This window comes from Spodoptera frugiperda, chromosome 2, assembly GCF_023101765.2.
Source record: "Spodoptera frugiperda isolate SF20-4 chromosome 2, AGI-APGP_CSIRO_Sfru_2.0, whole genome shotgun sequence".
Classification (NCBI taxonomy): domain Eukaryota; kingdom Metazoa; phylum Arthropoda; class Insecta; order Lepidoptera; family Noctuidae; genus Spodoptera; species Spodoptera frugiperda.
In genome coordinates, this window is record NC_064213.1 from 11,740,244 (window position 1) to 11,768,002 (window position 27,759).

Below are 27,759 nucleotides of genomic sequence, written 5' to 3' on the forward strand. Positions count from 1 at the left end.
TAATTCATTAACACAACAAAATACTTCTTAATAAATACAGATTACTTTTTGAAGTTGTAATCATATTCTAAAAATATTCTTCAGTCGGTCGGAAAAGGAAAGCGTCAATGTTATGAATTAAAGGGTGAGTTTCTACAAGGAACCTATTAACAAAAGCTAGGAATTCCTTTCAGTAATACAGATTATGATTTTATCTGTTTCAAAGTCAAAGTCAACGTCAAAATTATTTATTTTAAATAGACTAGGAAGGCAGACAGAAGACAGCTTTTGGACGTTAAAGCAAATATAACAATAATATGTAATTAAGAAAGAGACACTGACCTGTTCCTGCCACGAGTTCTCTCCAACACCTTCTGGTACAGCTTCTTCTTGAACGGGGAAGGCGTGGTGGTGATGGCTCCGTCCGTGCTGGCCTGGCTGGTCTCTCCATAACCAAGTTGCTTCTCCAGCTGTTCGATACCACCTATGGAAACAGACAATTCTCAATTACTAAGTCATCTATTGTCACGTCGCCTTTCCTAGAGAATGGGCTAATATCGGTATACCTATCGAATTTAGTGAAGAGTACCAAATTAAATTGGTGTTTTAATAAGTAGATAAGTAAGATAGAAGATAAGTATTGTACTTGCACGATATATATTCAAGCATTTGAATTATTATGTTTGCTTTTTCATTCACAACTTACCGACTTTCTTGATGAGATCGATCAGTTCCTTGATGACCTTGGGATCCTCTGCGTCCTCGTCAGTTGGCTCTTCCGCAGATTCGTCTTCATATTCTTCTTCCTGATTAATTAGAAAACAGAATCTTTAAATGTTATCAAGTTTTTTGATGTAACTGAAGTATCACATAAATGAATTTGTTATGGAAAACATATTAAGTATGTACGTTCTTATTTATAACGCTATCTCTATTACGTATCCTAATTTTTAAATTATGAAACGAAAATTAGTGCAATAACGTTTCATAGCCTCTTCACCTTCTGTTTTAACACCATTCCTCATAATAAGTTTTTGCTTGAACGTTTCATTGTTCATGTACCTACAATTTACCTACTTACGCGTGAAAGATAAAATATCGCGTTCTGTAACAACGTATCGACTAGACACAGCACTATGACTTAGCTCACAGCGTTCAGCGCACGTTCAGTGCGGTACGGGGTTTAGGATACGGCCAAATAGTTCCCGTATCGCACTATTGTACAATATTTACCTTTCTGTGCGTTACGACAAAATAATTCCCGTACATTTTTATTCTTAAATTTGAATACACTTAAGCAAGCACATCGGGAATATAGGTGTCTCTTTTATACTTGAACGAATACTTGAATAAACACCTTAGCTGCACAGCACAGAGCAAGTACAACAAATACTTCCCGTAACGCAGTGAACGTGTTAAAAACAACCTTATTATATGAAAATTATCAACACACACATCATGGTGTGGTTCAAGGACCATTAGAATTTTACTTTTAACTAGCGGACCCGACAGACGTTGTCCTGTCTACACGTCTTTAATTTGAAAATTTTAAATTTTATTAATAAGCTAAAACATTCTGGACCATTTTGATGAAAATTATTATTCAAATGTTAGACAATATCTAACGTCATTAATATTTGACACTGCGATGGTAGCGCCGTCTGTCTCCAATGTAAAACATTCCAAAATCAACAACTACTAATTAATTAAAAATGAATTGAAAAAACATTGTCCAGCGGACAAAATTGTGAATCTAAACCATTCTCAGATGTGAACACACAAAAAAAATTCATCAAAATCGGTCCAGTCGTTTAAGAGAAGTTCAGTGACATACACACGTACAGAAGTATATATATAAAGATTGGTCATTCAACGTCAATAGATATCGCGGCATGCCCAGAAGGACATGGCGGGATGAAATCGACGCTTATGAAAAGGATTGGCCTCAGAAAGCTCTGCATAGAGACGAGTGGAAGGAGGGTAGGGAGGCCTTTGCCCTGTAGTGGGACGACCATGGCTGAAAATAATAAAAATAATTGGTCATTCACAACTTACCGACTTTCTTGATGAGATCGATCAGTTCCTTGATGACCTTGGGATCCTCTGCGTCCTCGTCAGTTGGTTCTTCCGCCGATTCGTCTTCATATTCTTCTTCCTGATTAATTAATAAACAAAACACTTTAAATTTTCTCTAGATTTTTGTCTAACTGAAGTACCGCATAAATGAATTTGTTATGGAAAACATGTACGTTATTATTTGTAACGCTATTTGTATTATCTACTAGTTTTTTTTCATAAAATGAAAACAGATTATGAAACAAAAATAATAGTGCATATTTATCTCAAACCTCCAAAATATTTATATATCACATTTGGAGCTAATTAGATACCAGATTTTTCGGAGCCAGAGAATTACATACAAACTAATATAAAGACTACAGTAATAGTGTACAATGTAGTATTTCTTACCACAGGTTCAGGAGTAGTCGTAGAAGTAGTTCTGAAGAGTGAGGAGCTCTTGGTGCTCAGTCTGATGGGTTTTCTAGTCGTGGTGGTAGTGGTGGTGGTGGTGGTAGTGGTGACAGCCTTGGTGGTGGGGGCTCGAGTGGTGGGGGCCTTGGTGGGAACGTCCTTGTTCTTGCACAGCACGTTGCGGGCAAAGTCACAAGAGTCAGCTGCCTTGTTGAAGTATAGACCTGAAAGGAATGGGGGATGGGTTAGAATTGATTGAAGAGAGAGAGGTTGTTGAATAAGCTGATGAAAAATGTCAGCTAGTTTACTTAATCATTAAGTCAGAATATATAAGTTTTTAGCTAATATTGGAGCCAACAGTTTCTTAAGTCTTTGACTGCCAATAGAAAACTGTTGAAAGCAAATCCTCCGCTAACGTTACCGGTGACCACCACGGCGTTAAATGTGTTAAGTTAAATCTTTACTTTTGTGTAATGATCGTCGAATTTTAGGACAAATCAACAATACTAATTATTTCCCACTGATCTACAGTGAAAGACATTGGGGAAGCCTGTGTATAGCAGTGGACGTTTCGTAGCTGATATAATAATTAAATAAACTTACCAGAAGGACAAGTGAACTGATGAGCCACAATGCCGAGGTTGGAAGGTCCGGAGTCGAGACACCAGAAGTACTTCTTACAATCACGGGGGTGAGGGTAGAAGCCTTCGTCGACACACTTGAAGTCTGGAAGAAAACATAAAACAATTAACATAACTATAGTACAGCTTTCAACATTTTTACATAAAGTCCGGTTACCGAACTAACTAAACAATTTTTTATGGGGCCAACAAATTGTTGGATTTAGGCGTAATATTTATGGGACATTATGGGCTTATAGGCGCATCCATGACATACGACAAAATTCCAATGTTGTTCCACGATTTAATTCTGGCATGTCATGCAGATAAATATTATTGCATGCGATCTTAATCGTTTTGCAGTACGGTACCTAAGAACAAAATAAATATAATTATGTCTGGGGACAATTACCTGATCCTGGGTCAGGAGTGGTTGGTGGCTCCGGAGTGATGATGTTCCAAGCTGGAGTGGTGCTAGTCACACTAGTGCTGGGCTTGCGACGGTTGCTCCTGAACAAGGTAGAAATGAGTTCTTTAGTTATTTTTCATCCATTCTTATCAATAATCTGTCACCTCTAGTTCCATGCTAGGTATGCTAAGCCAAGCGCAAAGGCTTGGCGCAAGCAAAAGCTTTATTCTCATACAGTAACAGTATTTGAAATATTAGTTTTTCTTTTACAAAATGACGATTGTGAACTACTCACTTGGAAGCAGGTTTAGGAGTAGTGGTAGTGGTGGTGGTGGTGGTGGTGGTGCTCTTCGGCTTGTTCCTCCTCCTTGTGGTGGTGCGGGTCAATGCTCTCTCCGTGATGGCGTTGTCGGTAGATCTGGTGACGAAGACAATGACATCAATGATTAAAATTAATTTAATGGTACAGAAAGTGTAGAATATAAATATATATTGTTTTGCCATCAAGGAGCCAAAAAGGTTTAACAATGCTTAGCACAAAGAAAGTTAATTTAAGGTAATATAATATCAAAAGTGCTTTCCATAACTTGAAATTTTACTCTCAATTTTAATATTCTGTTGTGGTAAATGATTTATTTCATTTTCTGAAATTGTTTGTTTACATAGTTTAAAGAAAATCGGTACTCACCCAAGTTTAGCGTAATAAGATTCCTTGGCAGCTTCGATGAGTGGGTAGGGCTTGTCGTGGCACGCGCCGCGGAAGTCGTCGTTGTCGATAGACCAAAACATAATACCTGGAATACAAACGATTATTTTTAAAAGTTTATCACAAAATGTTGTGTGTAAGTACTAAGTACAGACAAAAGATATATGGCCTCTTGTATAACCATAAAGGGAATAATACTAACACATATTGGTATAGTGTTGGTATTTCTTACGACATTAATCTATTTTGAACTATACATTCACCCCTATTACATGGGACTTATAACACAAATGGTGAAATGTGGGTGTACATTGTATAGCGGCATTACGTGTCGTAATGTGCACCTCTGCCTACCCATTCGCAGATAAAAGGCGTGACGTTACTTTGAACTATAGTTAAACAATTCAATATAAATATTTTCAACAACTGACCTCCAAGTCCATTTTCGGCAACGTATTCAGCCTTCTTCCTGACGATGTCCACATCATCGTACCCCACCCACTGGTTGCCCTTGTACGCCACGGGCCCCATCGCGTCAGGGTTGGGGTGCATCACTGTCCATTGTTCCTCCTCTTCATCTTCATCGTCATATTCCTCTGAATCTTCCTCTGATGTCTGACGCTTCTTCGCTTTAGGTTTGAGGGCTTCACAGATCTGTAAGAAAATGATCGTTTGATATTATTGGGGGTGTAAAGAAGTTAATTTGTTTCTGTGTTCCGTGAGGGAATGTAACAGAGAGTGAAGAAGTACCAAGAAGTAGTTTCTTCTTCTTCACATCATCAGCCTATAAGTGGCCACTGCTGACCAAAGTCTCTTCTCGCACGGAGAAGGTTTGAGCATTAATCACTACGCTTGCTCAATGAGGGTTAGCGATTTCAACATGAGAAAACAAGGTTTTCTCATGATGTTTTCTTTTCAATCCATTGAAATAAGACTAACATAAAGTCTTTCCACTTTATGGAAACTATACATATACAGGTACCATTTTCTAACTAGTAGAAGTCATCAACCTGTTAGGGAAATTACAAAATGGTGTTATCTAATTTAAAATATGGTTCCCAACCTTGAAGACCATGGCCAACCTTGAACAGTTAGCCACGAAATACAAACATGACAATAATCCGATTACAATTAATGAATGCAGAGCAACAATGTGTCGTGACAAGTGGTTGATGTGAAGCCAAACTGGTGTCCACCAGATATGTATCTTGATGGACTGATCTGATTATGTCTGTAGCAAAGAATGCAGTTACAATAACTGCTATTTGCATTGTCAATTTTCTTTAGGGACATGTATCATAAGTTACTACATCGCCATGATGATGGTGATGATTCATCTTACCAACATTGAATTACTCTTTTTTATGGAATAGGGGGCAAACGAGCAGACGGGTCACCTGATAGTAAGCGATCAACGCCGCCCATGGACACCCGCAACACCAGAGGAGTCACATGTGCGTTGCCGGCCTTTTAAAAAGGAGTACGCTCTTTTCTTGAAATTCGGAAATTCTGCCGACTACAGCTCATCTAATCTGATATTTTCTGGCATTCTGACTGACTGATACTGACTTTGATTTCGATATTCTGACTTTTCTATCTTTAAACCTTTTTGATTTTCGGTCCTTAAAATCTCAAGCGTAGAACGTGTGTACATTTATAAGCGAAAACGCTCATTGGACGTTGATTTTTCTCCAATGAGAGACTATCTCTTATTGTAACACATAGCGTACGTAAGGCGCTTGGAGCGTTTTCGCTTATGTACACTCGGTGTTCGTATGGCTTTTGAGAGGTTAAACGTTTTAAAGGTAAGCAAAACAAAAATAGCATGAGTCCATTCACGACCTCTTACCTCATAGTAGGCCAAATATCCCTTCTCCCTGGTAGCATCTCCCTGTTCTCCAGGGCCGTCAGCTGGTGCTCCGATGTCCACAGCATCAGGGTTGAACAGAGTGTAGGAGCGACCGTACGTCGGTATACCGAGGACCAGCTTCGATGGATCGGCTCCACTCTCTATGTAGAACTTGATCGTGTAGTCCTGGAAATAAAAGGTAGTGGTTGAAGATTTATGGGAGAGATCAATTTTGCGTTAAGAGTGCAAAAATCTTGTGTGATTGAACAAAATACTACTGAATTTGTTTTTTAAGTTGGAAAATCATTTAATTACTTCCCCTGTCTTGGCAAGAGGAGTGTCAGACTCTTACTGACTAAAAACCAGCCCGTTCCTTCTCCTGCTTTGAGCCGAAGCCCCGTTAACCTGTTACTGTTACCCGCAGCTCCATAAATACTATTATATATCCCAGAAATAATACTGCAGATCAATGTATTGTTCGTATCGCTAATGCTAATAAAAGAAACATTAAGAGATATTATACGCATTTCATTCACTGGATATGTGGAAATCGATCACTATAGTTATTCTTCCATGTATAATAGCGTCAATCTAAATGTAGTCACGAAGAAGATTTGATCAGCTCTCTCTAGTAAAGCTCTTATCTTAACAATAGATTACTCAAACAAATGACCTTGGTATCAATTGTCTGCTGTACCGGTTATAAGGTCGGGTCGTGATGATATTTTGCAAAGCCTACGTCTGGCTGCCGTCTACAATAGACCAGTGTGATTGATTTGTAGGTTACACTGGTTCTTTGTGCTGGTGATATGTGGGACAGACTAGGCGCAGTTTTGGCAAAATCGAAATTCAGATAGATTATTGAGTAACTTGATTTATAAATTATTGGGTTTTATCTGTAGAAAACAGAGCATGATAAAGGAGAGTAATATAACAACGTGAAGTTTAGCAGTCCCAAAAGGGCTAGGCAGAGGTGCACATAGCGGCTCGTAATGCCGCTATACAATGTACACCCACTTTTCAAATATAAAAGAATAGTAGCAGTACAAAAGAGAGCATACAGTTATGCTCTAAATAGATACTCTTTTGATGGAAAGGATAGAACTGTAGGTCAATTAGTTAATATCTGAAAGCTAATCAAATCCAATTTGATTAGCTTTCAGATATATTTTGACATTTTTTTTCTTATTTTCTTTTAGGGATATGGAAGTTGTGGGTTAGGTGTGCTCGACATAGGCCTTTCCAAAACACTTTGAGCGATGCAATTAATATGTATGTTGTATATTCTTAAGAAACTTGGCTCATCTTATCATTATACTTACAATGTTAAGTTCGTTATCGACGCTGTACTCGTTGGGCTCCTCGAGCGGGTAGAGGGGCGCGTGGTGGTTCACCGCCGGCTCGAACGCCGAGTGGTAGTCGTACGACAGCAGGTTCATCCAGTCCAGGTATCTGGAATAAATATGTTAAGAGTTATTACAAAATCGAATGATGATGATGATGATAGTTTGTCTACAATTAAACACAAGTATACCTTGTCACGGAAGGACAAGGATACTCATGAATGAGCCTTTAGCATGGCTTGAAACTAATGGAGTTCCTCGTCAAATAATTACGTGAATAAGCCAAAAAACATAATACTTAACCAGTGTACCTTTTAAACAATATTGGACCCCAAAAAGTTAACGGCGAATACTCACTGTTTTACAGATATGTGATACTATAGTTTGCAATGCATTTGCTAATAAACAATATAGCCATATTTCCACAGTAAATATACAAAACATTGGTTTCTGTGGCTGACCTCAGCACGATCGTGTTGCATTGCCCCATTGGATCACGAAAGTGCACCTGTTTTGTGCGCATTTTATGTATTAAGTACCTATATATCTAGTATAATCTCCTGCGCAGTTAACCTCGTTATGTTTTACCAACATGAATATAATATCAATCAAGACATTATCAAATTCAATCGAAACATTGAAATCATGTGTGATTAATAAAAAACAACCGCCTATTTCAACAAAAAATCCTTTGTGTTACACATTTATCGGCATCAATTCTCATAATCAACTACGGAAATAAAAATCCAAGTACCATCTGATCTACCATAATTACGGCCTCAAAATCGCCATGGGAATAGCCAGCAGTTAAATATGTACCATGTAATTAAGTACATAAGGTCCACCTTGACCTTTGCAAGAATTCAGTCGGATTCCATGGCGTATCTGGTTGAAACCAGTTCGCCTACGGCTACTTACAACAAGTTAAATATTGATGTCGTTATTTATTTTATCCTTGTTAAAAATTTATAGGCAGGTGTAAGGTTCCGCATAATGAGATAAAATATTGTAGCAGTACTTGGATAAATGATAAATGATATTTATTTTGCAAATAGGTTACAATGTAACTCTTTTACACGTCAATCTCTTAAATAACTAGATGAGGCCGGATAAATCACAGATTAATATACATAGTAGGTGCTTATATTGTGAATGTAACGTTTTATCTTTGAAATTATATTTTTTCTCACACTTATTAACGTACGTTACAAGCCACAAAGACATCTTATCTATGCATCTTTTGTATAATAAGTTAATTATGGCAATGGTACAATACTTGTTTAACAACTGTTTAGTATAATAATATAGTGCTTAAGACTTAATCCGCAGGATATGATTCCGTTTAATTGAAGGATCACATGACTTTCACCATGTATAGTAAATTATATTTTAGCATGTACTAGTATAGTGTTGGGATTCCAAATAAACAAAATAAAATAAACGGAGGAATTGATTTGAAAACTTCGAGTAAGATATCCATTTGTTCATATAAATCCTTCAAACTTCTACAAAATATGTTAGTTTCCTACTTCAATACATTTTTCGAAACATTTATCTAGAAAAATCGAAAATTAAGTGGTTCATCAAATTTATGAATGAGAGTGTGATTATTTTTGACTATTTTATTGTATTGAAAAGTTGCAATAATTTATTTTTGACCGAGGAGCAATTATCCCATCACATAATATCATAATCACATTTTAATTACAAACGAAACGTTTTGTTTGCTGTACCCTAAACACTAAGTAATATAATTATAGAACAATCAGTAGATAATTACAAATTTCCTGTACACAAGACGAATTGGAGAATAATGATGTGGGTTCAAAGACGGTGCTAACTTTGTATAGTTACATCAATTTTATTGTGTTAGGACTTTAGTGGGCGAACTTACATTAAAATGCATGTGTTGATTTGTTTATGTATGAATGCCTACGATTTCAATGGGATGAGTGAGGTGACATTACTCAATGTTTTTTTTTTGCGATATTTTTAAAACCACGGTGATAAATTATTGTTCAAGAGTTTTAAGGTTGTTATTGTGACTTTTCGAGTGATCTCAATTTGTAAAGTTAAAATCAAAATTATTTATTTCAAATAGACCAGGAGGGCACTTTTGAATGTCAAAGCTAATGTAATAATATTCAAAATATCTAGTTCCAAAGTGTAGATTCCCATGGAGACTCAGATTCACAATCTATTTTTAAGCGAAAATAATTACCTTTTTAGGCTCATTATACTACCGTCTTTAAAGACGAACTGCCAACTTCTAAGAGTACTTCAACCTAAACTAAATAATTAACTCCAATCGTCAGCTATGTTTTATCTCCAAGCCCGAATCAGCCACCATTGTTTTCCTAGGGCTTTGCGCAAATATCACGAACAAAGCTGAACGTAACCAGAGCGTTGAAGGACAAGAGACCAGAATTATCACATCTCATTGTTTGAAGAACTAAAGTAGCAACGATTTGATGAAACTTCGGATGTAAACTACATAGGTAAAGTACTTGTGAACATGTTTATTTTTGTTAAAAAGTTAACTGTGTGTGGGCATGTAATTGTAGTTACAACAAACAATTGTTTTATTATTGTAATAAAAGCATAACTAGGTAAGTTCTGCTTGAGGAAAATAATCTTGTGAAATGATTTAAATGCATTTACAGTTGTTTTCATGTTGTGCGATTTTTACCTTGATTGTTTTGTATATTTTAAGCATAATTATGTTGATATATCTGTGGGATTATTTACTCAAATAAAATACAAATCTAATTCGCGTAGATGGAGATAATTGATATCGAACTAAAATCATTTTTTCAAATGAAAAATCAAGTTCTAATTCGTACCAAAAACAAGGAATTCACAATCAATCAGAAACCAATAATAATAAACATTAAATAGGGATGTTTTTGGGATGACAACCGAGTCTCCACTATTTAGTAGCCGACTATTCTGCCGGCGTCTTGTAGCAACGGTAGATGATCAAATAGGGTTCTGAGCAATACTGTCTAAAGACATTAACACCATGGTAACGAACCAGGCACTAACCAAAACTTTACGTAACAAAATCAAACAAACACAACATACTACCAATATCCTGAAGACGTGTCACACATGCGCATCACATGGCATACAAGGGCGTATCTTGCATAATCCCCTTCTTCATGGGCACCACATCCCCCCCTCCTTGACTCCCATTGTGCATTCAAACCTTACTATTGTATGCTTCATTCAAATCAGCTGGTACTTGCGAAACTTACTGGTTAACATTGGAACACTATAATACATGTATCAAGCGATGGGAACAAGCTGTGTGGTTCTATGGGAATTGTGGAAAGGTGTATTCAATACTGTCGTGTTTTCAAAGAGGTACTCCTGTATTTGTATATAATGCATGTATATTTTGTTATGCAAAGAGAAAAATAAACTTCGTTAGTTCTTTTTAATTGGGTTGCCGACTCAGTTACACTTAATTGTTTTTTATTTTTGGTATAACGTCACGTCTTTTATCCCCAATGGGTTAGGTAGGGGTGCACATTATGACACGTAATGCCACTTTACAATGTATAGGTACCCACTTTTAACCATTTATGTTGTAAGTCCCATGTAATAAATAGGTGGTGAGCCTATTGTCATATACCGGGCACATTTCCAGACTCCGTACGGAAAATTTTCGCGTTGTGAAAAAAGCCCTGCAATAATCAGTTAAATAAGACGTAGAATATTTCTTAGTATCCGTTAATAAGTAGCGTAGTAAGTAGTAACAGCCTCAGCGCGAGCGTTGCGAAGTGTCTTGTTGGTTGGTTAAAGCTTTACATTTGCAATCATTAAAATTCCGATTTCGATCGTGTGACATTCTTACGACGGGCATGGTTTCTGCGTTGGTACAAGTGACAAGCGATGAGCGGTTAAAATATTTACCACCGTGCCGAGAGTCATTTAATGGTTACTTCATCTAGTCTTTAGGAATTGTTTTTGATACAAAATCGTTACTAAGAAATAGTTAAAGTAATAATTGCCTTTTTCAGTCTCTAGTATAAGTCGTTATGTGCTTAAGGTTTAAAGATGATAGAGCAATGCAGCTGAACAAGCGCTCCCGAGATAATGCTACCTTTAAATAGTTTTTATTTTTATTTTTTGACGATAAAATTAAGCATACGCGTTATATCCATATTACTTTTATCTCTTCATTAGATATACTTTTAATTTTGATGATTTTGTTTTATAGATGTTTGATTAAGCTTTATGTACTAAGTCCATTTCAAATAACACTACCTAATGTCTATCTTTTGGAAGAAAACAATCTTAATCTTATGAATCCAAATCGCGATCGCCTGCAACTTGCACCGACCTATTTTATTAGGCAACTCGACATTGAACTAGTAAATTAAACAAGTGTCGTGATGTGTATGAGTGTGTGTGTCGCAATGTGTGTATTTGCATGTGACAATTATGTATTTGCACAGTGTACTCTTTAGTAATTTGTAGAATGTCATGATAGCTCGCGGTTTGTTTTGTAATTTAAATGAATATCATTAAGTTGGACAATTGTCTTTTTAGTTGGTGGTAGTTAGGTAGAGCTTGAGACAAAGTAAGTCATAATTTTGAAACTGAGTTTTACCTTTGTTAGTCTACTTGTTAATGTATGATGTCCTTGCACGTAACAAGGTCCTAAGTCAGGATGCTTTTGTTTTGGTTCCAAGTTTTTAGTAGTTGTTGTTTATTGTCTACTTAATAAAGAATATCATTAGCAGTTACTTCTGACTGAATTTTCGCTATAGGGACGTACGAGAATTTTATAATGTGAAGCGAGTGGAGTTTCTTGCTCGCTCTTCTCCTTTTGAAGCTACACTTTAGAACGCGCATGTAGCAACATACTTAGACTGGCAGACTATTATTTATTTCTTTATTTGTTGACGTTCCAGAAGTACCTTTTAAGAAATTAAGGAATTTTTCTTTGACTTTTGACTTTGAAACTAAACTACACTCACTTACCTTGTTTCACCCCTTTAAACTAAAAGTTTCCCTTCATACCCATTCTCACTATCAGCTCATATAAAACAATAAGTACTCACTGGTTAAGCGTCTTCACATCGAATCCTTTCTCTATGTACTCGATACCAGCTGGTACAGCCATGGTCAGCAGCAGCCTAGGTCTGCCAGTCTTCTCTGCTTCTCTGTCAAACTCTTCACGAAGTTCCTTCACCAGCTTGGCGTAGTTCTCTCTGTCCTTCGGTTTCCCTCCGTCACGGAAGGCTGGGTACTCCCAATCCAGGTCCAGGCCGTCGAAGCGGTTCTGTCTGAGGAACTGTGGAGATGGAATGGTTGGTGGTCAGTCATAAATAAAATACTCTTACAGTAGTAGATATGAATTTGTATGTTTTGTTGTTGCCCGGCTTTTTCTCAAATAGTCTTGAAGTCAGTACTGAGTGTAACCTAATTTTGTTGAATGTCAGCATTTTACTTAAAGTAAGTCTGTTGAAGAACGGGGTTCCAATTTAAAATTAAGTTTAAAGGTTCCAGAAAAATGAAATGATATGAATGATAACTTATACATTTTTTCATATCTAAAATAATGGTATTGCAATAATAAACACTACTGCAAAGTAAAAAGATTTTTTTTACTTCGCAGTATTGTAAGCGTCGCCAGTAATAATATTCTGTTTACACACAAATCGTTAAGCTACTGCAATTTCATTCGAGAATTTTTAATGGAATTGCAATAGAATGCAGGTGAAAGGAGATGTGAGGTAACTTAATACGAAAATACAATTGAGAAAGAAAAAATTTGTGCACAGCATGAGTCAAGGTCAACACGAATGAAATTATTAAAAAAACAGCTGCACTTATGACAGTACGAAATTATACTTTCATTGTAAAAACAAAACGCATTTAAAAACACCAATATGGCGGACAGAAAGCTCGGAGCATCACGAAAGTGACAGTTAATTTGAACGCAGAACATTAATCATATTTGAAAAAAGAATTTCTCGCAAAATAAAGAGCGTTATTGTGAGAAAATACAAAGTGACTCCCATTTTGTGTACAAATTCACAGTCACGGCTGTACGTATAATTCGTAATAGGTACATTGTAGTATTTTCTAATCTAATTTCACATAGAAAAGTGCAATGTAATTAGAGTTCTATGGTGAAAGTAATAGACTCGGAAATGCTGTGGCGTTTGATGTCTGGCGAGTGTAGTTGAATAAAGATATTATAATTATAGATATAGTGAAAATATATGATATTGATGACAATGACTAATGCCACAATACCAATGGAGGTTATAATAACTCCATTGGAAAGTGATTCATTTGGTAGCTATTGTGGTTAGTAAAAAGTAAAAAATCCCAGTCAATGTGTGTATTAAGAATGCGATATCACACTTAGCGGATTACGATAAGCATGTGATAATCAAAATTTATTTAAATCTATAAGAATTAAAACCAATACCAGCTTGATTGGGGAAAAGAAGAACAAAAAAAAAAAGTAGCATTAGGTATGCTATTAGAACAATATGTTCACAATTTTGTCGTTATTTTCAACCATTATGATTTTCTTGTAACCCTCGTAAGACATTCTAAATTTATTATTATGTTATCAGCTTACTCATACGAGTATACTAGTCAAGTTCCTCGTCAAACTGTTGTGAGAGTAAGCCGATAACATAATAATTTATTATAGATTTTCGTATAGTGTTATAAATAAACATTTAAATTAAACAAGAAAGTGATCCTCACCTTGATAGCGTTCCTGACGAATTCCTTCCTCCTTTCCCTGGAGCCGACCATGGGGGAGAACCTGGTGGAGCCCTCGTTCCAGCCGCCGATAGCCAGCATCGTCTTCAAGTTCTTGTTGTACGTCTTCAGGCCGGTGAATTTGGCATAACCACCTATACGGATGAAGAAAATTGTCATGCTAACATATTTTCAAGTAGAAGAGAACTTTTAATTATGAAAACTAAGTTAAAACTGTAACTTCTTAGTGAAAATTTTTGTGGCGCCCAAATGGGACTGAATTTGAACAGTTATTTTGTGTCAAAATTTAGTTACTTTAATAACAAAAATCAGGAATTTTAAGATTTTTGTAAAAGCGTAATTACAATGCCTTATTGACTACATTTTAAAGGGGCGTTGCAATTGGCGCCCAACGTGGTACTCGTAAAAAATTCAAATACAACAATAAGTAGTAGTTTGAGTATTGAAGACAAATAAATGTTAAAGAAACTAACCTTTCTCAATATCCTGGTATTTGTCGAAAGGTTTGAGCGTGTTGTCCTTGGTGAACCCTCCGAAGGCGTAGATGAGATGTGTGCAGAGGTAGGGGTTGATGTTCTGTGGGTTGAACTTGGCTGTGCCGGGCCTGTACACGGACCAGTTCGTGTAGTAACACACCACGCGAGGCTCGCTGGCTGATGCTGAAACAATAGTAATGGAATTTTAGTTTTTAAGATAAACAACATTGACTGCACGGTTAGTGCAGTTGCTGGGCAACTGGCTACAGGTAGCGGGTCCGATTCCCGTACGCTCTTTGTGTTTGTATGTGAACTTATATGTTTGTAGGGCGGGACAAAGTTTAAAAAAAAACATGGATATATATGGCAGTGTGTTATTCAATATCGTCTGGCTTTGTAGAATTATTTTGTAAATTGTATGGATGCAACTCTCATAACAAACAGTAACAAGTAAAACATAAATTTATTTTACAAAGTACATTTAACTAAACAAATCAATATCCCTATAATAATAACGTGCACTCATAATAACACAATTACAACCTAACCAACATTCTTCAAATTCTTATTAAGTAACCTTTTGTTTTCCGCACATAAAACAGGTAAGTTCCACTGCATTATAGATTGCATACTTGACATTTAAGCACCACTTGCAACGGCAGACATTTTGCTAAATATTGCAAAGCATTTCCAATCACTTACTGTGAAAAATTAAATACTAATGCGGATTATATCTTGTTGCCACACTCTCTATTCCATTGAGGTTATTGGTGTAACGTAAAAATAAAAGAAATGTATGAAACTACGTAACAAAAGTATCTTAAAACTAATAAATAGTCTACGTTTTAACTTCTGGGCGAATTAAAGTATCGACTCATTTCGAAACGACTATTGCTTTACTCGTGGAATAAGTAAATACCAATCTTAAATAAGGACTGATAGACATACATAATTTTATTAGTATTGTAATGTAGTTCAAAATTGCAATAAACGACTTAATTGTAAAATCGGGACGTTTATAAATCAAGTTTAGAGCGATATTATATGCCTTCTATGGTAAAAACTGCCATACTCAGAGACATTTAATGATTACTTAAACTAATCCTTAGGATTTTGTTCCGAAAACAATTGCTTAGGACTAGGTTAAGTATCCATTAAAATACTCTGAGTGCGGTAGTAAAACTGGTAAAATCAACCATAAACTTTAAACAAACATTATCATTTGTAGAAAAATACGTTCATATTGTATTTTATATCATCCGTATAAGTATCATTAAAGTTTTCCCGGACGTGGAAAGCAGAGCAGTAAGTGTTGCCACGTAACTCGTGAGGCGTGTAATAGCTGGCAATACTTGTATGGACGCGGCAGAGATTGTGACAGCCCACGCTTTGTTCAATGTGCCATAGTGCTATCATAATGTGATATGTGGTGAGATTGTGTAATGTAGCTTTATGTATATTTTTCCTTGATAACAAAAATGTATTTATTACTACGTTACCAGATTCATAAAATAAATGTGTATATACAATGTGATAGGGGTGAGACTTCTAACCCGTTAAGGCTGAGTACTACATCTAATTTTATCGACAAAAAAAATAATATGGGGGTTTGAACCTCCAATTGAAAATATTGAAAACTAGTGATTTTTTCGGTAAGAATAATTCACAAATGATTTTTTTCTCACCAAAACATTATCAAACATATGAAAAAAGTAATGAATTAGTTAGCCAAGGTTATTAGCTACCGTTTGTCGTCTTTTTTTTGTTTCTACGACGCATACAACCTTTGATATCAAAAAAAGTAAAAAAAATATTAAAATAGCCATAATTTTTAGCGGGGATTGGGGATTCGACCCCTTCGACCCCCGACTTTTGTCGTTAAAATTAGATGTAGTATTCAGCCTTAACGGGTTAGAAGTCTCGCCCCTATCACATTGTAGATGTCACATTTCAAATAAAATTTTTAATACCGACAGGTCATAATTTTCCTTATACAATAATTAACTCAAATCAAATATGTACGTGGTCAAATATCTTGACTGATTCAAATTAAAAAGAAATATGTTTGTATTCTTTAACAAAAAACTATGAATTATTTTTTTACCAGTAGGTAAGCCAGTTAATCAGTCAAAACAATAACAGAGTCAATCATTACTCATTTATTTACCCAAAAAAAGTGTAAAAAGGTATTCGATGATTGAGAAATAGTCAGTATATACTAACAAAGTTAACGCACGACTGGATTTCTAGACCCAGACTTATTGGATAACTGAAAGTGTTACTTTTTAACGTCTAATACTAAACAACCGTACCGACGTTACTCGCCGACCTGAGCACTGTGCCTAATGTAACGGAAAATTATAAAAAAAGAGAATTATTTATGTTCATTCCATTCTGTTACAATACCACTGGATTTTCTCTGCAGTTTGCTATTACATATTTACTGTAGCACTCAGAGTTATTTAATGATCACGTCTATTCCTTACTAACGATTTTGCTCTGAAAATAATTGCTTAGGACTGGGCTGTAAGACTGTAAGCATAACTTAAGAACGACGGTTTGGGCCTCTTTCACAATGTCTGGATAGCCGCTATATCCCAGATAGATTTGAATTAAGAACGTAATTTGTATGAACTATCTGTCACATAAATTTATCGGGCACTTATATGAAGGTGGTAACTTTATCTTTGACTTTTATGACTAAGGGTAAAGGTAGGCAAAGCCGTATTAAGATCTGAATGTAATAGGAGATGAGCTTATGTCATATTGGTACAGGTTTCGATCACATTAAACGCCACGAGGGTCACCGGTGACCTATGTGAGCAGAGGATTTCCTTTCAATTGATTTCTATTGGCAGTCAATGGTTTAACAGAATAATGAATGAAAAGTCTTAAGCAAATTTCACATTCATAACTTAAAATTCTCGTACAAACTTACATTTGTCGTAATTTTTTTAGTAAGTATCGTCAGGTATACTAAATTAATTAAAAATCGCGGTTTACTCGGGTAGGCTTCGCGACATTGCGACTCACGCGATGAAAAGCCCCTTGTGGCAGTTGTCCCACCAACGGCGAGTGAACGACTAACTATCGGCTATTTTCTCGCTCAAGAAACGTACAATAGATATACTTTCCGTGTAAACAAAAGAGATGCATATACAAATAGTTGATCGCTGACTGTTCACACTGCCGGCGAGTGCTCGCTTCACTAGTTTGTTTTGATTTGTTTCGTTTCACTAGTTCTAGCTTTACTCGTTACTCGTTCATCGTTGCCGGTGGGACAACTGCCTAATTGTCGTTAGTAGGTAAGTACGAAACCTGGAATTATGAACCGGGTTTTTTTAAACTGATGATCGAATCTAAGATTATATTTCGAAATTGAACATATGAATCGAGGTTTTATAAAATCTGAGAACCTAGACACCAGATTTATTTATTTTGTAATTCAGAAAAAATCAAGGAAAGGTCATAGTAGAAGATGTTTTGTGGTTTCTCACAAAGGTGAGTACAAGCTTACAAAATCAGTTCGAACTTATTTTTTAAAAATTACCCGACCTCATCGTCTTTGTCAGATTCTTACAACACAATACTATATCCTACTTAGCCTAGATTCAGATTTTAATCTTCAATTTTGAACTCTGTTGCAATTATTATACAACTTTAAATCATCTGCCAAACATCAAACCTTGCATTAAGCAATCTATCAAACCATATTGATGAAATATTAAACTATTAATAAAAACTTTCAATACATCATTTGTCAATCAACAATACAATTAATTTACAATGATATATTCTTAAGTAAGAGTGGCAAAAAATGGTTTTTGATGGACGTGTACGTAAAATTATACTGACACTTGTATTACACTAACAATATAAATGCGGAACTTATTGTCTGTTTGTTGTTGTTGTTCCATTTATGCTGTATAAATGGTAAATTACTGAACCAATTTCGATAATATCTTGTTAATAAAACGTGACTTATTCGGATGTGCTCTAGATCTGTCAATCAGTTTTTAAAAGGTTATTTCTAAACAGACTTCGGACGTCCTAAAACCGTGCCCAGGCATCGAAAAACGGATAGCAATACCTAGGATATGTTCAGTGATGTTATTGCTAAGCTACAAGCTACTTGTCAAGTGGGAAGATTATGGCAAATCCTTTCTTAAATCGGGAAAAGGCCTCCCGTTCAGCTAAGAACGTACTTCTACTGATGATGAAATAATTAGAAATATTTGTTTATTGACTACGACCTATAAGAACAAACTAAGTAAGTAAAACCGCAAAGAAGAGCCTTACATTGTATAACTCATGACTAAACACAGCTTCACAGTTGACCGACTGTGCAATGAGGTGTTATGTGTTACGGTCACATGCTCAATGGTCACTTGACATCTCTGCCTACGACATATTAGACTGGGCTTGGCTGTATCGTCAATATAATAATGACCTTTATCTGACCTTTGTCTGGTTGTTTATTCGGTAGTCCTCTCAAAATAGTTCGCCTTTTTCGTAGGCTTTGGCTATTGACTCGCCTTCTGTTTTATGGGTGTGGATAGATATATTTACATACGTCAAGCCTTTGCGATCTTTTAAAATTTAAAATGTTAATTTACTTCATTAATGGACTGTAGTTTATTTAGCTAATTATATTGTAATCCTTATTGCTTTTCCACCAGAAATGTGATATGCTATGTTGCTGTGGATGCGTTTGGCTTCCACCAATCATATTCATTGGTACACATAGCTTAGTACTAGTGGAAACGGACTCAGCTAAGCTATGTTATATAGCATAGCTACATAGGATATCTTTGGTAGAAAAGCAACCTTAAATCTGTTGTACCACGGTAACTATGTAAAAGAAATATGTATAAAATATTGTTTTATATCATCATCATATCGTCTATATAACACTACAGTGCATATAACATAGCCAAGCATATAAATAACTACATAATTACGGACGGTCGAAGGCTTTACTCACTGTTCAGGAATTCACATTGTGACTCACAAGACGAATCGCTTTAAAGTTATTCTCCGAGCTTTTCAATAAGGCCTCGCAAGGATTCTGATTGCATTGTCTTGATGTAAAATACAATGGACTGTACCTATGTAATTGTTTCTAGGTATTATATAGACAGAGAGCTATTTTTTTATGGAATAGGAGGCAAACGAGTAGACGGATCACCTGATGGTAAGCGATCAGCACCGCCCATGGACACCCGCAACACCAGAGGAATCACAGGTACGGTGCCGGCCTTTTAAAAGGAGTACGCTCTTATCTGATACCTGAATATCTACGAGTCTACGATATGTATATTACCACAGATAACCGAATTTAGAACCTTGTTAAAGAGAAGATTTTGTACGTGTGCTACCTGATTGAGCGACTATCTAGGCATCTATAGTTTATCTAAATAATCACTGATACACTAAATTAACATGCTACACAGTAGATATTCACTTCAATCTTCTAGAAAATTCGATACAAGGAATTGTCATATTTTGTACATATATGTGCATATGTATTGCAAGGTCATCGTCCGCTTCTTGCAGCTTTAACTTTTTATGAGTTTTTTGCAATAAGAGAATAAACAAAGGTCGGTAACCAGACACAAAGAAATTGCAAGAATCCATAAAACATTCAAGGAAAAGTGTACAGCTTGCATCGAGCTGCATGAGGATGTACGTACAATATTCAGTTATTGGTTGATTTATTTATCGACCGCAGTACCTACAGTGCAGTGCCTGAGTTCTCGGTACTTACAAGTCATTAAGAGTTTCTTTGGTAATCAAAACGTAAAAAACCTTTTGATCGTAACTTCGATTAAATTAAACATCTGTAGCAATACACAAAATAAAAAACGACAATGACATAAAAAAAACCTTGCTCAATTTACAAGCAAAACTTTTGAACTTCATTCAGTATTTAAAATGGCTAGATTTATTTTAACTGTTCAGACAAGATATATCATACAAAATAGCAAAAGCTTCTTCGTACTATAAATATAAACTGCAGAACATAATCATAAGCTAAGGTCATCGCTCGATGCGCCGGCGCAGCGTGCGGCAAAACGTGGGACTAATGATCCATTGTTCGGGATTCACTTCCAACCGCTCACGTTTACATGACATTGGAAAATGCTATCATTTTTAAATAGGAACATCTACCATTGAATTTTGGACCATACTCTATTAAATATAGGGCTTATTTTTAGTATTTTTCGTGGTTTCCTGACTTGTTTTGTTTTAGTGGTTGCAGATTTATTTATGGAGTTATAAAAGTGCAATGAAGTGAAATATTGAAAGACTCGAGACTACTAATACATATATGTCCATTTGATTGTCCTTAGTAAAAGAATGGTCATAATTTAATCTTCTGAAATGACTTTGAAAGTTTGCTTTTGCAGTAAATTTAGGCATTCCTGAACTTTTCTAAGCTCAGACATTATGTTTGCAGCTTTTAAAAGTTATAAGCCGACTAAGTCGCCTAAAGTATATGAATAATAATAAAAAAATAGATATATTTTTTTAGGACGTCAGCTAGAGGGTTAAATGCCAATTTTAAATTTGACCGACACAAATAAACAGGTTAAGTTAAATAAAACCTATCTCAATTACCTACCTACATAAAATACTAACTACACATAATGATCGTCTAGTGATCAAGTTTTTTATTCAAACACTTTAAATAATTGATGGTCAGTATTTAAATAAAAATAAAACATTTCTGTAAAAGGAAACCATGATTGTTCTTGATCTTCTACGAGCTGTTTTATCTAAATAAGGCAATTACGTGGGACGCAGCCTGACGCAGGTTTATGCAAATTACGTCATTGGACGGAAACACATACATGTTTGCATGTTTTTGTTTTTACATTTTAGATAACATCAGACGATACATAGAAATAGAAAAAGATATTTATAAAACTACTAGCAAACCCGGCGAACTGCGTTTTGCCACGAATGCAAAGCCTTGGAGATCAGTTTGTGCGTTCTGTAGTTATAGCGTCAGAAGGAAAACCCGACTTATTTTTATATAATAGAAGATAGATTTTATGATTTCAGTATATGTACAAAAATATAGTAAACATTTATTTACCTGTGGTTCCTAATGCTAAAACTGCTAACAGTAGTGACAGCCATGTTGTGACTTCCTGTGAACAAAAGAAAAATATATATAGAACAAAAACCTTAAAACCATTTACTAAATACATAACATCCTAACGCAGATACTCGTATAAATTCACGACCTTATCACACACACACACACACACACACACACACACACACACACACATTAACATTTCTTAAAAGAAAATGTTACAAGAGATCACATTTTGAAATGAAATGGAAAGTAAATCAATGACAAAACTATCTTAGTAAATCATTTAGCAAGTATCATACAAAAACTTCATACAATAATTTCAAGAACTTGAACTGCGCGAATGAACTCGGCCATACAATGCATACTTCCTTCACAATAGAAGCAAGAAAACCTCCATTGTACATTGTATGCAACACAATCGTTGCTTTTTGAAATAGACTAAAAAGATGCGCGAACGCCGGCCGCGCGTTGATGTCTTTTGTATGAAGATTTATTAATGTATTGACGTGGATGATATTTTGCGTAGGCGCTCTGTTGTGCAGTGTAACATTCTTCAGGATTTTTTATCCGAACACTTGCCTATAATATTATTTTAATTACGCGGTAATTTAATATATTCTAACAAAATTATTTGTGGAATGAATAATCTTTTAAAAAACATCTACAAAGAGATAAAAATATATTAAAAAGAAATTAAAAAAGCTAGCGAGGTTCGTTCAAGGTGAACTAGGAAATAAAAGAGTTCCATTCAACTTGTTTCTCGTATCTTCTTTAATTATGCCTACAACAGCCTTTCTGGCATTTACATATACACTATACATATGTATGTATTGAAAGCCTTAAACGTATTTATATAGCTGCCTACATACATGAAGGAAGTACTTAATTAAAGTTTAATGGTAATTTCTGTGATTAAATCAATTTAATCAGTTTAAATAAAGGAACATCGATGTGGTTATTGAAAGATCTAAGATATCTCATAACTTTTGCAATTTATGGATTATTTTGTTAAAAAAGTAGAAAATAAAAGATGTGGTTTTAAAAGACCTAAGGTAAGTACAAAGGTTGACAATGTATGAATTATTTTCTTAAAAAAATTAGAGAATAAAACAAAAGGTAGAAGATACTATTCTCTCATATATTTTTTTAAGAAAACACCTGCCCCACTCTGGTGTTTTCTCCTGTATCGTAGGTGCGTTTATAAACATACAAGTTCAAATACACGTGACACCCCGACCCGAAACAACAATTTGTGGATTACGGAAATCAAAACTGCTACATGGCAGCCGGTTGCCCTGCCAACTACCAAGCTAACCATTATTACCATATTTATTTTTGCCCCATAAATATCGCGCTTTATGTATTATCACTAAGGACCATAAATCATAAGTATGAATGAATTTCATATCAATAACATGACCTCAAAACAAACTTATTTACAAATCTTTACTAAACTATTTTCAGTAGTACGAAACAAAAATGAACAGGTATTCAGTACAATATCATTACATATATGTATTATTATATAATGTAACATTAACGAAATAGTTTCGCACTCATTACAGAGGTGCAACAATTTCTTTGTTAAACTCCAAAAGAGTTTCAATGTGACCTCATTTGTAACGCATTGTATACTCTGTGCCATTCCACTGACACTGCACTATATTTCCTTGTATTTCTCAGTATTTCACAAAGTGTCATATTTGTTTAGTCTTTTGATAGTCTTGTTCGACTACACAGTTGGTGCGGGGACTGAACCACAACGCAACGTGTCGTGGGTTCGATACCTGTGTAAAAAACTTTTTGTATGATCTACAAAAGTCAAATTGTACATATGCTTGTTAACATAAGCAAGGACGTATATTTAAAAAACAATATTTTTTACATTACCAACTAGAAGATGTACATTGGTAATCAACTGCGTTCCCCTTAATGGAAAGAGGTGGGTCATAATCCTCACGCTGAGGATGCTTCCTCTTTTCTCATGCAACTGAAGTTCCCAAGCAGCTGCTTGGGAACTTTAATCACACATACGAAAGGTTTAAATGACTGTACTCCCCTTTCTTTAATGACTGTGGAACAACACAAACGCTTATATGTTTAACTGTCCCATTCATTCATTATTAAACTAGTTCACACACAGCCATAAAAATAACCTCATTTCATATTCAACTGCAGTCCCTTTAACCATTCACCACCAACCACGAACCTTTAGGATTCACCTCACGCTAACCAATTAAACAATATAGGTTGGTTCCCGTTATCAGTGGGTATATACAGGTGGTTGCTAACTAGTGACCACCCAGTCACCGTTATAGTTATAACTGTATCGATTCTGTGATTTGAATATGCATTGTTATTGGTTATAATTATAGGCATATGGAACGTCTGTGTGCCTTCCTGTTTGTTTCCATTCATCGTCTGTGGCTAGTGATAGTACTGTTGGATATTGGACCTCCTTTGCGTATGAGGGTTTGCTATACATTTAACGTGTGTCAGGTTAGAGATTGCAGTTTAAAAGGTGCTTTCAAAGGTTCAAGGTTAAAGTTTAACAGATAGTGTAGTTGCCTGGCCTCAAAGTCTTTATATTTATCATTTATTCCAATTAAACAATAAATACGTGCTTTTGAAATGTCAACAAATAAAGAAAAAAATACGGTAATAGCATGTTAGTCTGTCCGTTAGTGACGCTAGGTCTCAGTTAAGAGAGCCCGGTGCCTCCTCTAGGTGCATAAGGAGGTTTTAGTTAGGTAAAAGTCCTACACTCCTTAGTTTTTTCCCCAAAAAGCTAGGCGCCTTTTGAAGGTATCCCCGTTCAACAAAAAAAAGGTCTCAGTTAAAATTGTAGTTCTTTTCATTCAATCTACATTTCATGAAATGCGTGTCTCAAAAGCGCATTCGTCAGATGTAGATGCACCATAAAATAATTCATTTGAACCACTTCACAACCACAGCCCACAACCACAATTAAGGAAGTACACCATGAAACAAAAACAGTTAACCAATACATAATTGAAAACTTGCAACTTGAACTCAAAAGTAAGAATTCCAATCCTAACCATGGTTAACCGATTAACCACACGTGTAGCGGTTTACTCGTAACTGTTAACGTTGAGTAACTGCGGCCCACCGTGACGCAACGTTGGGCACTGCTAGTTAAAGTTAGATAATGTAATTATTGTTTACATACTTGCTGAACATCGTTTGATAAGGATTATGTTAGGTTAATTGTGATGTCTAGTCTATCTAGTTAGTGTATCTAGATTCTTGAGCTAGTCTAGATAAATGAAAGTAATTGCTTGTTGCGTAATTTGTGAGGTGAGTTGGTGTAGGTATAATGTAGCGTCGGGTTCCTTGACCTCTCGTTTATGATTTTAATTAGGTCGAATGGTTCATGAATTTGGAATCATTATAATGAATATGACTTTGGTGGTTTTCTCACCTTTTGGAGGGAAAATGAGTTTCTATCCAGTCTTCTTTGCAAACGCAGATGACACAGATAGTTTGAAAAAAACATAATTATCGAAAACATAATAATACTCTTTCGACACAGGGTACTAAATTTGTTACAATACATTTTTATTTCAATAAAACTATAGCGACAACCATTTATACCAGACTTAATAGAAAGTTACACACATGCGTTTTATATAAGATAATATTTGTTATACATAAACTATAAATAATTTCCTCAAGAAATATTCAATTTGAGAGTTCACAGTGATGTTACAAGTTTTACACAATTTATAGAAGCAAGTTTACATAAGAAATTGCATATGCTATTGTTATTGCTCTGGGCAGGTTACGCAATGTTCACAGGCGTTTAAAAACCGCTTTGCATAGTCAAAGTATAAGGAAATGTGAAGATAAACGATTGCCGCGCTGTAATCTTGTTAGGAACTTGTTTTATGAAGGGTGAATAGCTTGGTGATCAGAGTATATGATATCTATGTAGGTGAATATCTAATGTATCGATTTGCTTATTTAAAGCACATGGTATTAGATTTTATCTACATAAATACTTGATTATTTTTTTGTCCTCTAATAATATCTTAATATTTATTTCGTTGCGGGTTCCAAGACAGTCATTATCTCCCTGAAACGCTCAACTCCCGGAGTTGCAGTGGTTATGGAAGGCTATGTCGGGCTTGCGCCACAAAAAAATAATTGTTAATTATTGTTTAATTAAAGAAAGAAAGAAGTAGATTTTCCCTCCTAAGGCGAGAAAAAATTTTTTAATGAAAGTATATGAATAGAGGTTGATACCAAAACGTAGTAGTAGTAGCAGTAAGATGACTACTGAGTTTTCACATGTTCTACTCAATTTAGGCCGAACCCAATCACCATCAACCAGACAGTTTCCTTTAGTTTACGACTGCAGATCTTCTAAACAACATTCATTATTACTATTCCAAGTCTCAATTAAACACTAAGTATAAACACAAGCAAGTCAAGCTACTCCTTATGTCAAAATTATTCATTGGATTTTCAACTTTAATGTTTTGATATAAAGTCGAAAATTAAATGAGGATAAATTGACAGATTAGAGTAGGTTGACCTGCTGTTGTACCCAGTACAACTATCCCAGAGCCAGTCCATTACTTTTGCTGTTGCATTTGGTTGCTACATCAGTTGCGTTGCATGGGAAGTTGCTCCATAATGCAGCGGCTACTTCTCAATGATTAGAGGCATATTGTGGCCATTGGCTGTCCACTTCCTCTGATGCAAGCTGGGATGCAGGACCAGCTTTAAGTAATGTTTTATTGAGATTGGATGGGAGGAGTTTTCCGTGAGAACTGTGCGTTGTAAGTTAAGAGTTCGATATCTCTTCGTTTTCTGTATAACCTTTATGTTTACGACAAGAGTTTTCTTGTTATAATGCTACATGTGTGTAGATTTCTCCTCCTCTATCACGTCTTTTGTGCTCTCAATTAATAGGTGGGTAAAATTGTTATTGTAACTACTATAGTTAAGTTAAATCCAGTGTTCGTTTGATGAGTTTTTTAATAAATACTATCACCAAAACTAAACATTGTAGCTAGTTTTAAATCTATGTACGTTAAAACGTAACTACTACTAACTAACCTATTTCGTGAGAGATAACAATAAAAACAAGACCTTATTGCACGAATTAATAAACATCACATTTGACCGAATTCTACAAAGTACAAGGCCATAGATTATCTAGAAATGGCTTACCACCAACCCATACAAAACCATGGTACATCTTGTCATTTGACATCCATGTACAGACACCAGCAGGTTAACCTATACCTTTCTTCATTGGATTTTCAATTATATCGTTTTGACATAAAGTCGAAAATGCAATGAAAAAAATTGAGAGATTGGTGCAGGTTGATCTGCTGCCAGTCAGTTCTTCGTGATAGGTTACATTCCATTTGCATCTTCGCAATTTTTTTCCGCAAGTATTTTTTTATCAAAGGTCATATTCATTGCAAAGTGACAGGAGCCTCTTAGGATGGGCTCTTGTAATCTTTATGACCTGAATGATGCAATGAACTCGTAGGCTCTTTATTGCATTTTGAGAACTGTAGGTGAGATGATAAAGTTTATTTTTGACTGTATTATAAGAAAGCTGTGTCTAGTTTCCGTAAGTTAGGTGGGATAACATTGGTGCCTTGTGGAGTGCCTACTAACAACTACGTAGAACGTAGTATGGGAGGAGGCTATTACAATAAAAAGCAATGATGACAGAAATGCGTGTAAGCAGGAGACCATATTGACCTATGCTTTGCAACTTGACCACGAGATGAATACGTTTTTACGTAAGTTGTATAACGAATTTGACATTATTATTGTATAACACCTACAAAATTATAGATAATACACAAAAAATACAAAGAAAATTATTATGACACCGAACAAAAGAAAATTGAGAACTTGAAAAACTACTACCTAATACTACTGATGCAGGCTAAAAATAAAGAATTCATGCTATTCTACTGTCAAACCAGAATTCCCATGATTTATTTACATGTGAAAGTAAAATTATATCATATTGTTACCACAAACTATTGTTC

At 35.4% G+C, this 27,759-nt stretch overlaps 1 protein-coding gene across 2 annotated transcripts in view; it reads right to left on the bottom strand.

The window, feature by feature from the left end:
- LOC118269493 (mucin-5AC) overlaps nucleotides 1-27,759 on the bottom strand; it is a 109,110-nt gene that overhangs the window by 42,545 nt on the left and 38,806 nt on the right. Inside the window, exons 2-15 of one of the 2 annotated variants that reach the window (XM_050704285.1) lie at nucleotides 21,713-21,767; nucleotides 14,608-14,793; nucleotides 14,117-14,268; nucleotides 12,451-12,683; nucleotides 7,358-7,487; nucleotides 6,036-6,221; nucleotides 4,618-4,840; nucleotides 4,169-4,274; nucleotides 3,776-3,898; nucleotides 3,484-3,581; nucleotides 3,055-3,177; nucleotides 2,449-2,675; nucleotides 686-785; nucleotides 322-463 (exon numbers count right to left, since the gene is read on the bottom strand). In XM_050704285.1, the coding sequence (XP_050560242.1) occupies nucleotides 322-463; nucleotides 686-785; nucleotides 2,449-2,675; nucleotides 3,055-3,177; nucleotides 3,484-3,581; nucleotides 3,776-3,898; nucleotides 4,169-4,274; nucleotides 4,618-4,840; nucleotides 6,036-6,221; nucleotides 7,358-7,487; nucleotides 12,451-12,683; nucleotides 14,117-14,268; nucleotides 14,608-14,793; nucleotides 21,713-21,767 (2,084 nt within the window). Of the gene's footprint in view, nucleotides 1-321; nucleotides 464-685; nucleotides 786-2,034; nucleotides 2,135-2,448; nucleotides 2,676-3,054; nucleotides 3,178-3,483; nucleotides 3,582-3,775; nucleotides 3,899-4,168; nucleotides 4,275-4,617; nucleotides 4,841-6,035; nucleotides 6,222-7,357; nucleotides 7,488-12,450; nucleotides 12,684-14,116; nucleotides 14,269-14,607; nucleotides 14,794-21,712; nucleotides 21,768-27,759 lie in introns of both variants that reach the window. The other variant, XM_050704284.1, reaches the window with a different exon arrangement.